Source organism: Hyla sarda, chromosome 3 (genome assembly GCF_029499605.1).
Source record: "Hyla sarda isolate aHylSar1 chromosome 3, aHylSar1.hap1, whole genome shotgun sequence".
Taxonomy (NCBI): Eukaryota; Metazoa; Chordata; class Amphibia; order Anura; family Hylidae; genus Hyla; species Hyla sarda.
Genome location: NC_079191.1, coordinates 19066443 through 19078541, shown reverse-complemented (window position 1 = coordinate 19078541; position 12099 = coordinate 19066443). Strand labels below are relative to the sequence as shown.

The following is a 12099-nucleotide window of genomic DNA, read 5'->3' as shown; positions in this document are numbered from 1 at the left end:
ATATGCAAAAGTCGTGAAACACCTTTGGGGTATTAAGGCTCACTTAATTCCTTGTTACGTTCCTCAAGAGGTCTAGTTTCCAAAATGGTATGCCATGTGTTTTTTTTTTGCTGTTCTGGCACCATAGGGGCTTCCTAAATGCAACATGCCCCCCAAAAACCATTTCAGAAAAACGTACTCTCCAAAATCCCCTTGTCGCTCCTTCGCTTCTGAGCCCTCTACTGCGCCCGCCGAATAATTTACATAGACATATGAGGTATGTGCTTACTCGAGAGAAATTGGGCTACAAATATAAGTATACATTTTCTCCTTTTACCCCTTGTAAAAATAAAAACATTGGGTCTACAAGAACATGCGAGTGTAAAAAATGAAGATTGTGAATTTTCTCCTTCACTTTGTTGCTATTCCTGTGAAACACCTAAAGGGTTAAAACGCTGACTGAATGCCATTTTGAATACTTTGGGGGGTGCAGATTTTATAATGGGGTCATTTATGGGGTATTTCTAATATGAAGACCCTTAAAATCCACTTCAAACCTGAACTGGTCCCTGAAAAATAGTGAGTTTGAAAATTTTGTGAAAAATTGGAAAATTGCTGCTGAACTTTGAACCCCTCTGGTGTCTTCCAAAAGTAAAAACTCATCAATTTTATGATGCAAACATAAAGTAGACATATTGTATATGTGAATCAAAATTTTTTTTATTTGGAATATCCATTTTCCTTACAAGCAGAGAGCTTCAAAGTTTGAAAAATGCAAATTTTTCAAATTTTTCATCAAATTTGGGGATTTTTCACCAAGAAAGGATGCAAGTTACCATAAAATTTTACCGCTATGTTAAAGTAGAATATGTCACGAAAAAACAATCTCGGAATCAGAATGATAACTAAAAGCATTCCAGAGTTATTAATGTTTAAAGTGACAGTGGTCAGATGTGCAAAAAACGCTCTGGTCCTGAGGTGTAAAATGGCCTGGTCCTTAAGGGGTTAAAGGGGTACTCCAGTGAAAACTTTTTTTAATTTTAAATCAACTGGTGGCAGAAAGTTAAACATATTTGTAAATTACTTCTATTAAAAAATCTTAATCCTTCCAGTACTTATTAGCTGCTGAATGCTACAGAGGAAATTACTTTCTTTTTGGAACACTGATGACATCACGAGCACAGTGCTCTCTGCTGACATCTCTGTCCATTTTAGCAACCATGCATAGCAGATGTATGCTAAGGGCAGCATGGTGGCTCTGTGGTTAGCACTGCTGCCTTGCAGTGCTGGGGACTTGGGTTCAAATCCCACTAAGGACAACAATAAATAAAGTGTTATTATTATTATTATTATAATAACGTCAATAGAGAGAACTGTGCTTGTGATGTCATCAGAGAGCATTCTAAAAAGAAAAGAATTTCCTCTGTAGTATTCAGCAGCTAATAAGTACAGGAAGGATTAAGATTTTTTAATAGAAGTAATTTACAAATATGTTATACTTTCTGCCACCAGTTTATTTAAACGATAAAAGGTTTTCACCGGAGTACCCCTTTAAAGGGGTCTGAAGGCCGTATTAACATTTGTCATGTTCTTGTCCTGCAGGGACTCGGTGCTCAGGAACAGGGATCCACGGAACACATCAAAGTCCAAATGAAGAACAACACGCTGGGGCTCGGAGCGGCCAACAACCACGAGGTACTGACTTAGGCCCATATGGATGGCGGTGTAATGAGGCAAACTGTGCCCCTGTAGCGGAATGTGACCCTCGCGCAGGGACACGGTTTTCTGCTTTACAGACCGATCCCTCTCGCTCCATCCCCGCTACCGTTTCTCTGCACGTCTTGCCGCTGCTGAGGAGCGCAGCACGAAGAGTGCGCCACAGCCTTACTCCCACCCGTCCGCATATCTATTGACCCGCCCACACCGAACATCTACCATCCTCTCGCCACCTGTTGCAAGACTACGACTCCCACAGCATGCCCTTATAGTGAGTACATGCTGGGGGTTGTAATCCTGCAACAGCTAGCGGACGGATGGTGGATGTACGTCGCGGGCGGGCGGGAGAAAGGCGGAGGATGTGCGGAGAAACGCTCCCCCTGATGAGTGCGACTTAATTACAGCAGCAACATGCAGCGCTTCCACAGGGGAAGTACGGTAAGTCTTTGCGATGTGTACGTTCACATCAATTGGCTGTCCGTGTAATATAGGACGGGTCTGTGTTACCCCTCTCCAGTCTAACCAAAAGAAAAGGGTCCGGATTTAAGAATCCCAATCTTTATTAAAGGGGTTCTCCAGTGGAAAACTATTTATTTTTTTTTTTTCATCAACTGGTGCCAGAAAGTTAAACAGTTTTGTAAATTACTTCTATTTAAAAAACGTAATCCTTCCAGTACTTATCAGCTGCTGTATGCTCCAGAGGAAGTTGTGTTGTTCTTTCCAGTCTGACCACAGTGCTCTCTGCTGACACCTCTGTCAGGAACTGTCCAGAGCAGGAGGAAATCCCCATAGCAAACTTATCCTGGTCCGGACAGTTCTGTGGTCAGACTGGAAAGAACTACACAACTTCCTCTGGAGCATACAGCAGCTGATAAGTACTGGAAGGATTAAGATTTTTAAATAGAAGTAATGTACAAATCTGTTTTAACTTTCTGGCATAATAAACATGTGTATAGCAAAACATGTGTTACTGCAATCCTTTTCTGTGAGAAATACGTAATTTTCTTGAAAACTTTCAGGGGTGCCAACATTTACGACCATGACTAACTATATATATATTAGATATATAGATAGATAATTATTATTATTATTATTTTTTTTATACTGAAAACTGTAGCCAAGTTTATTTCATTTTAAACTGAAAAACCAATTTAGTTACTTTCTGGTTATGTTGCAAGCAAAATTCCAGTTGAAAAACAACGCAACTTTTCCAAAATTTTCAGGGAAAGTGTCTTATTGCTTGTCTCATAAGCTGCTATACAGACCTATGTATCTCCATGGTAACAGACTACAAATAACTCGTATTTTTTACTGTATTTTTCGCCGTATAAGACGCACTTTTTCTTACCCAAAACTTGGGGGGAAAAGTCGGTGCGTCTTATACAGCGACTACACCCCCTATCGCGGCGGTCCCTGCGGCCATCAACGGCCGGGACCCGCGGCTAATACAGGACATCACCGATCGCGGTGATGCCCTGTATTAACCCTTCAGACGCCGCAATCAAAGCTGACCGCCGCGTCTGAAGGGAAAGTGACACTAACCCGGCTGTTCAGCGATTTCACCGCGGCGTCCCGAACAGCCCGACTGAATAGCCGGGTTAGTGCTTACAGGACACCGGGAGGGACCTTACCTGCCTCCTCGGTGTCTTCTCCGTTCAGGGATCCCCTGTATGGCCGGCGCTCTACTTCCTCGTCGTCGTGTACGTGCGTCGGCGTGCGTAACGACGTGATGGCGGCGACGGAGAGCGAGGATACCCGGCCGGCAGCAGAGACGTTCCGGAGCGACGGGGACACGGCGACAGCGATGGAGCGACATCCAGGGCAGCGGTGACGGGTCCGGAGCGGCGGGGACACGTGAGTATTACCTCCTATGCAGTGGTCTTCAATCTGCGGACCTCCAGATGTTGCAAAACTACAACTCCCAGCATGCCCGAACAGCCAACGGCTGTCCGGGCATGCTGGGAGTTGTAGTTTTGCAACATCTGGAGGTCCGCAGGTTGAAGACCACTATTGGGTTCAAAATCTTAATTTTTTTTAGATTTTGCACCTATAAATTGGGTGCGTCTTATACGCCGGTGCGTCCTATAGGGCGAAAAATACGGTATGTAACATACTGAGTGTATGACTGCAGTATCAGGCTACACTATAAGTTTGTAGTCTGTTACCATGGAGACCCATAGGTCTGCACATGAGCTGTGCTCAGCTGTCTAACGATCCTGGATTTTTCTTTATTTTTGAATCCATTCGATGCTGCGGGAAATATCAACCGTGGCCCTTAAGTTGTTTACAAAGGGAAGAGGCTTTCACTATCATCTCATTGGCTGGGGATGTAAAGAGGGCCTCTAGATCTCCCATCTTTGTATACCTACAGAGGCAGGGTCTAATAGACAGCCTGTCAGTGTTACACTGACAGACATAATGTGCGGCAACACAGAGGGCAATTGAAGAAACACATCTTCAAGTTTCATAGTGGAACTATAGAAACAAAACAAAAATCCCTTCCATATAAGCCATATACAAAGCATTCAGAAATGTTTTCAGACCCTTTTTTTTAAACTTTTTTTTTCACATTTTGTTCTGTTGCTACTTGTGATAAAATAAAAAATATCTAGGTTTCCCCATAATTTTGCCCCCTAGTATCCTGTAATTATGAAGTGATAACAGAATGTTAGAAATTTCAGCAAATTCTTAAAAAGATGAAAATACAACTTGGGATGGACACTTGATATTTAGCTCTGGCTCCTCCCATTTCTATAAGATGTTTCTCCACCTTGATTGGAGTCCCCTGTGGTAAAGTCATCTGATTTGGATAAGACACAGCCCTGTCTATATAAGGTCTCACAGCTTACCATGTATATCAGAGCAAACACCAAGACATGAGGGGGAAAGAACTGCCTGTAGAGCTCAGAGACAGGATTGTGTTGAGTCACAGATCTGGATAAGGGAGCTTCCCTGAAAGTTTCCAAGCCCTCAGTGACCTCCATAATTCTTACATGGAAAAAGAAACAACTAAGTAACCAGAGGAGAAGGGGCTTGGTTTGAAAGGGGACTGGTGGGGATCATGGTGGTGGCAGCATCATGTCTGGGGGAAACCAGGCACTGCCCATCACCTTCCCAATACCATCCCTACAGTGATCATGGTGGGGACAGCATAATGTCTGGGGGAAACCAGGCACTGCCCATCACCTGCCCAATACCATCCCTACAGTGATCATGGTGGGGGCAGCATCATGTCTGGGGGAAACCAGGTACTGCCCATCACCTTCCCAATACCATCCCTACAGTGATCATGGTGGGGGCAGCATCATGTCTGGAGGAAACCAGGCACTGCCCATCACCTGCCCAATACCATCCCTACAGTGATCATGGTGGGGGCAGCATCATGTCTGGAGGAAACCAGGCACTGCCCATCACCTGTCCAATACCATCCCTACAGTGATCATGGTGGGGGCAGCATCATGTCTGGAGGAAACCAGGTACTGCCCATCACCTGCCCAATACCATCCCTACAGTGATCATGGTGGGGGCAGCATCATGTCTGGGGGAAACCAGGTACTGCCCATCACCTGCCCAATATCATCCCTACAGTGATCATGGTGGGGGCAGCATCATGTCTGGAGGAAACCAGGCACTGCCCATCACCTTCCCAATACCATCCCTACAGTGATCATGGTGGGGGCAGCATCATATCTGGAGGAAACCAGGCACTGCCCATCACCTGCCCAATACCATCCCTACAGTGATCATGGTGGGGGCAGCATCATGTCTGGAGGAAACCAGGCACTGCCCATCACCTGCCCAATACCATCCCTACAGTGATCATGGTGGGGGCAGCATCATATCTGGAGGAAACCAGGCACTGCCCATCACCTGCCCAATACCATCCCTACAGTGATCATGGTGGGGGCAGCATCATGTCTGGGGGAAACCAGGCACTGCTTATCACCTGCCCAATACCATCCCTACAGTGATCATGGTGGGGGCAGAATCATGTCTGGAGGAAACCAGGCACTGCCCATCACCTGCCCAATACCATCCCTACAGTGATCATGGTGGGGGCAGCATCATGTCTGGAGGAAACCAGGTACTGCCCATCACCTGCCCAATAACATCCCTACAGTGATCATGGTGGGGGCAGCATCATATCTGGAGGAAACCAGGCACTGCCCATCACCTGCCCAATACCATCTCTACAGTGATCATGGTGGGGGCAGCATCATGTCTTGGGGAAATCAGGCACTGCCCATCACCTGCCCAATACCATCCCTACAGTGATCATGGTGGGGACAGCATCATGTCTGGAGGAAACCAGGCACTGCCCATCACCTGCCCAATACCATCCCTACAGTAATCATGGTGGGGGCGACATCATGTGTGGGGGAAACCAGGCACTGCCCATCACCTGCCCAATACCATCCCTACAGTGATCATGGTGGGGGCAGCATCATGTCTGGAGGACACCAGGCACTGCCCATCACCTGCCCAATACCATCCCTACAGTGATCATGGTGGGGGCAGCATCATGTCTGGAGGAAACCAGGTACTACCCATCACTTGCCCAATACCATCCCTACAGTGATCATGGTGGGGGTAATAATGGGGGATAACTTTTATTTTATTTTTTTATCCTAGCACAAGGCTTAACGTTACAAAATGTAACTTTCTGTATACAGTGTATATGGTTTGGATACTGGACATGACCTTTTAAATCTGGAATCTGTGTAGATCTCTATAATATCTTATTCTTGTTTCCCTTTATCATTCCAGGATAACTGGATCGCCCATCAGGATGACTTTAACCAGTTACTAGAAGAGCTAAACAGCCACCATGGAGCCGGAAGTGCAGGTCAGTTCTAGCAGTTTGTGGCGCTACAGTCCTCCATATGTTGCAGAACAACAACTCCAAGCATGCACGGACAGCCAATGGCTGTCCGGGCATGCTGGGAGTTGTAGTTCTGCAACTTCAGGAGTTCCACAGTTTGGAGATCACAATACTGTAGGACATCTGCTGAAAGCAATGGATGTAATAAATAAATACAAATGAAGCCTTGTTTTATGTTTTTCGGCATTTGGCCGGCCGGTGGGCCCCCATATTATCTAATGACATAAGGATGTAACAACCTGCAGGGTGAGGCAGCGCGGGGCCTGTTCGCTCTTGTCACACACCAGGATTCTTCAGTGTTATTAAAGACATATATTTTCCTGATAATCTGCTGCCCCAAGAGGTTTTCACACTTCAAGAAATGGGGAAAAGGCTTTTTTTAATTGAGTTTAATGATGTAAATCTTCCGCTTTGATGTCGCCACCCAGAACTGGTTACAGAACGGGGAATTTGTTAGGATCATTTACTGTAGATAAGATGTAAAGACTGGGTGCCGCACTGTTACCTTAGTGTGTATATCTGTAATACTAATACATAGTTATATAATGTATTATACTCCAGAGCTGTACTCGCTATTCTGCTGGTGGGGTCACTGTATACATACATTACATTACTGATCCTGTACTGACCCTGAGTTATATCCTATATTATACTCCAGAGCTGTACTCACTATTCTGCTGGTGAGGTCACTGTGTACATACATTACATTACTTATCCTGTACTGATCCTGAGTTATATCCTGTATTATACTCCAGAGCTGTACTCACTATTCTGCTGGTGAGGTCACTATATACATACATTACTTATCCTGTACTGATCCTGAGTTATATCCTGTATTATACTCCAGAGCTGTACTCACTATTCTGCTGGTGGGGTCACTGTGTACATACATTACATTACTTATCCTGTACTGATCCTGAGTTATATAATGTATTATACTCCAGAGCTGTACTCGCTATTCTGCTGGTGGGGTCACTGTATACAAACATTACATTACTTATCCTGTACTGACCCTGAGTTATATCCTGTATTATACTCCAGAGCTGTACTCACTATTCTGCTGGTGAGGTCACTGTGTACATACATGACATTACTTATCCTGTACTGATCCTGAGTTATATCATGTATTATACCCCAGAGCTGTACTCACTATTCTGCTGGTGAGGTCACTGTGTACATACATTACATTACTTATCCTGTACTGACCCTGAGTTATATCCTGTAAATCTTTTATTAGAAAAATATAAATCATAACAAACACAGAACCAGCACAACTTTGCCATAATGGAAAACAACAAAATGAAATAACATAAACCCATACTTTTCAAGAACAAAAATCCTGCCTAAACGGCCAGCCCAGCTTTTCCTAAAAATACTAATACTACACCAAACATAACCAAACACACTCACATGCATGCATACCTAATGTGCAAAAACCAAAAATAAAATTGCATATTTAGCTTTAACAAAAAAAAAAAAAAAATTAAATTTTTTTTATAAATATTATATATATTGCAAACATAAAACAACCCAAAAAAGTCCACAACAGATACAAAAAAAAAAAAAATGGTTCGACTGCCATCTATCACTACTATAAACACTATATAATACACAAACCAAAGTATAAAACAAACAAAATTATAATATTTACTATATATACTATATACATACTATATACATATAACCTATATACACCTATAAATATACAGAAAACAACCTACTCTAAACTGTCCCTTCACCCGCACCACCCACCCTCCTGTACATGGGTCAGAGTCCATAGAGTCCATAGTCCTCAATGTCCAGTCCATAACTGACCCATGCCAGGTCCACCAAAACAAACAACCACCACCACCCACAAAAACACCCTCCCAACCTAGAACTCCTCCCTACCAACTTTACCATAACCAGCTTTATAATATACAAAAACAAACAATACAACCCACTTTAGGCCCAAGTTCGGTGCCTGTAAGCCCTACATAACTTTAGCGTCTGAAAACAAAACAAAAAGCTATGGTGCACATGCATTAGCCCACCACCAGGAAGAAGGATGGCAATCCTGATACATACAAAATATTTACATTCTTTTCCTAACTGCACCCTACCTCTCACCCTACCATTATCCCTAAAAATAAACTGACCCTACTATCACCTTAACCCTGTCCCTACATCACTGTCCCTAACCAAAACCAGGGTACTCTACCCAAAAGGTCTAGTACCTAGGGCACATCAAAACAAAACCCTCTCCATAGGAGAGAAGCCCTACTGGTACCAAGACTGCCATACTCCAAAGACCTGATCTTCCCAAGGTCACTGGTGATGTTCCTACAGACCTCCACCTCGGAGAGGACTTTCCGCTGTGTAGACACTAAACACCGTGCATTCCACGTGTAGTACCTAACCACTAAACTGACTAAGAATAAAGTGCCCCGATCACGGCCACCCAGGGTCCTGAATGCCCCATAAGCCCATTCCGGATAGGTAAGGCCGGCAAGTTGACTCCAGCCGATGGAAGCGCCCACCCGGTTGTAGACCCCTATATTAAAGGGACAATGAAGCAGGAAATGGTCCATGCTTTCCAGCATGTCCCCGCACTCTTCTCGGGGACACCCCCGGTCATCAGATCTCCTACACTTCAAATTGTCCCTCACATATAGCTTCCCCTGAAAGCAGCGCCAGGCCAAGTCCCAAAACTTCTGGGGGATCCTTTTCATGTTTAAAAGATACAACCCCACCCTCAGATCCCGACCTGGGCAGTCCCTGAGCGCCAGAGGCTTCTGGAAGTGGGTCAACAGAACCCGTTTGTCAAGGAACTGCCTTGACTGGCTCTTGATCTCCCACACTCCCAGACCCCACCGACGTATCGCCTTCAGAGTCGGGGTAGCGTAAGCCGGAAGATATCCATGTGGTGTACGGAGGTCCTTCACTTGCCCTCCTGTCTCCCATTCCTGGAAGAAAGGCCGAAACCACTCCCTGCAGGAGAATACCCACGGAGGAGCCCTCTCTGACCAAAGGTTTGAGATGTTGGCTTTCAAGAAGGTGTTCGTTAAGAACACCACGGGGTTTACCATAGATAAACCCCCTAGTCTCCTCGTGCGGTACGTAACCTCCCTCTTGACTAGGTTCATCCTGTTCCCCCATAACAGATGGAAAAACAGGCTGTAGATCCTAGTATAGTAAGCCTCTGGCAAGATACATACACTGCCCAGATAGATAAACAAGGGGAGCAGGTACGATTTGATCAGGTGTACCCTTTCCCTGAGGGTCATAGACCAACCCTTCCACTGATTCACCTTCTGAGTGGCATCCTGGAGCTTACCATCCCAGTTTTTGGTGGGATAATCATCCTGGCCGAATGTGATGCCCAGAAGTTTTGCTGACTCTTGGGGCCCTGGAAGGGTGTCCGGGAGATCAAACGTGGGATCTCCCCCTCCCAGCCAGAGACCTTCACACTTATCCTGGTTGATCTTAGACCCGGATGCCTCCGAGTAGCGGTCCACTTCCGACATCACCACATCGACCTCCTCTCTCGAGGACACGAAGATGGTGACATCATCAGCGTACGCCACCACTCTCTGGGCGACATCCAGCTCCGCCAGACTCATCCCGACTCCCGCCAACGGCCCACAATCTACCCTCCGGATGAAGGGATCGATTGCGAACACGTATAAAAGCGGGCTCAAGGGACAACCCTGACGGACTCCGGACCCCACCTCAAAAGAGCGGCCAGACCAACCGTTCACCAGTGGGAAACTCTCTGCCCCTGCATACAAGATCTTAAGCCAATTAACAAAAGTACTCGGTAAGCCATATCTCAGGAGGACGGACCAGAGGTACTCGTGGTTCACCCGATCAAATGCTTTGGCCTGATCCAGGGACAGCAAGTACCCCTTCCAGAGACCTGCACTACTCCGCTCCACTGCCTCCCTGACACTAAGGACAGCACTTAAGGTGCTTCGGCCCGGAACAGAGCAGTGCTGGGCCCCCGAAAGGAGCCGGGGTGCAAACTTCACCAGCCGATTAAACAGTATCTTGGCCAGAAGTTTCCTGTCCGCATTGAGAAGAGCTATGGGTCTCCAATTCTCAATACGGCTAGGATCTTTACCCTTTGAGAGAAGAATCAGGGCTGACCTCCTCATTGACTTCGGCAGAGTGCCCGAGGAGAGACACTCATTGAATACCTCAGTCAAGAGGGGAGCTAAAGACTCCTTAAAGCTCCTGTACCACTCGGATGTTAAGCCATCCGGACCTGGCGACTTCTTAGGGGCGAGCCCCTCGATCGCCAGTCTCACTTCCTCTTCCCTGATTTCTTCTGCCAAAACATCAAGAGAGGGGTCTACCCCTGGCTCAGGAATGGTTTTAGCCAGGAAAGCCGACATCCTGTCTCGATCTAGATCCTTCCTTCCCAAGAGGTGTGAGTAGAAGGATCTGACGACCTCCAAAATCCCTGATCTGGACCGATTCAGAGATCCCGTACTATCAATCAATCCTGAGACCACTTTACTACTCACTGACATCTTACAGTTTCTGTAAGGGTCGGGCGAGCGGTACTTCCCGAAATCCCTCTCAAAAACCAAAGATGCGTGCCTATCGTACTGACACCTCATCAGCAAGGACTTCACTCTGGAGATATCCTCACGGCTACCTCCAGTCGAGACGAGAAGCTCGAGTTTCCTCCTCAGACCCTGATACAGGCGATACCTGTTCAGGGACCTGAGGCTCGAGAGCTGGCGGAAGAACCCCGCAACCCGCTTCTTGAATATCTCCCACCACTCTGACTTACTACTACATAGGCCCAGTAAAGGTACCTGACTCTGAAGAAAATCCTCAAAGGACTGTCTTATCTCCGCTTCCTCCAGGAGGGACGAATTCAGCTTCCAATAACCTTTACCCATCCGGGGGGTCTCTGAAACATTCAAGGAAAAAGAAATCATACAGTGATCGGAGAACTCCACCTCAACCACGGACACTGCGGAAGAGACGGCTTCCTCCTTTAAATAAAACCTGTCTATTCTAGACCTGCAGCTACCTCGATGATAGGTGAAACCCGCGTGGCCTGAGGGGCTCCGGATGTGGGCATCCTCTAGGCGAGCTTCCCTAACTATACTATTGAGGGCTATGCTATCATAAGCCAACCGATCATTGGAGCCTCTCCTATCTTGGGATCTCGTGACAGTATTGAAATCCCCTCCAAAGATCACCTGTCGGCTTGTAAAAAGAAAGGGCTTAATCCTCATAAAGAGGTCTTTTCGTCCCCACTTTGTTTGTGGGGCGTAGATGTTAATAAGCCGAAGCTCTTGCCCCTTCATGAGGACATCTAAGATCAGGCACCTCCCTATTTCTAACTCAATAACCCGTCTGCATTCAACAGGAGCGGTAAAAAGGACCGCCACCCCACTATACGGCTCAGCCGCAAGAGACCAGTGGGAGGGGCCGCGCCTCCACTCTCTCCTGGCTTTTACCAGGGAGGCTAGATCTAACAACCTGGTCTCCTGTAAAAAGAAAATGTCGGCATCAACACGGCA

General features: G+C 46.2%; 1 protein-coding gene across 1 annotated transcript in view; it reads left to right on the top strand.

The window, feature by feature from the left end:
• The window catches only part of PINX1 (PIN2 (TERF1) interacting telomerase inhibitor 1), a 153038-nt gene that overhangs the window by 10842 nt on the left and 130097 nt on the right, over positions 1-12099 (top strand). Inside the window, exons 3-4 of the mRNA XM_056563837.1 lie at positions 1582-1674; positions 6463-6541. Of these exons, the coding sequence (XP_056419812.1) occupies positions 1582-1674; positions 6463-6541 (172 nt within the window). The remainder of the gene's footprint in view (positions 1-1581; positions 1675-6462; positions 6542-12099) is intronic.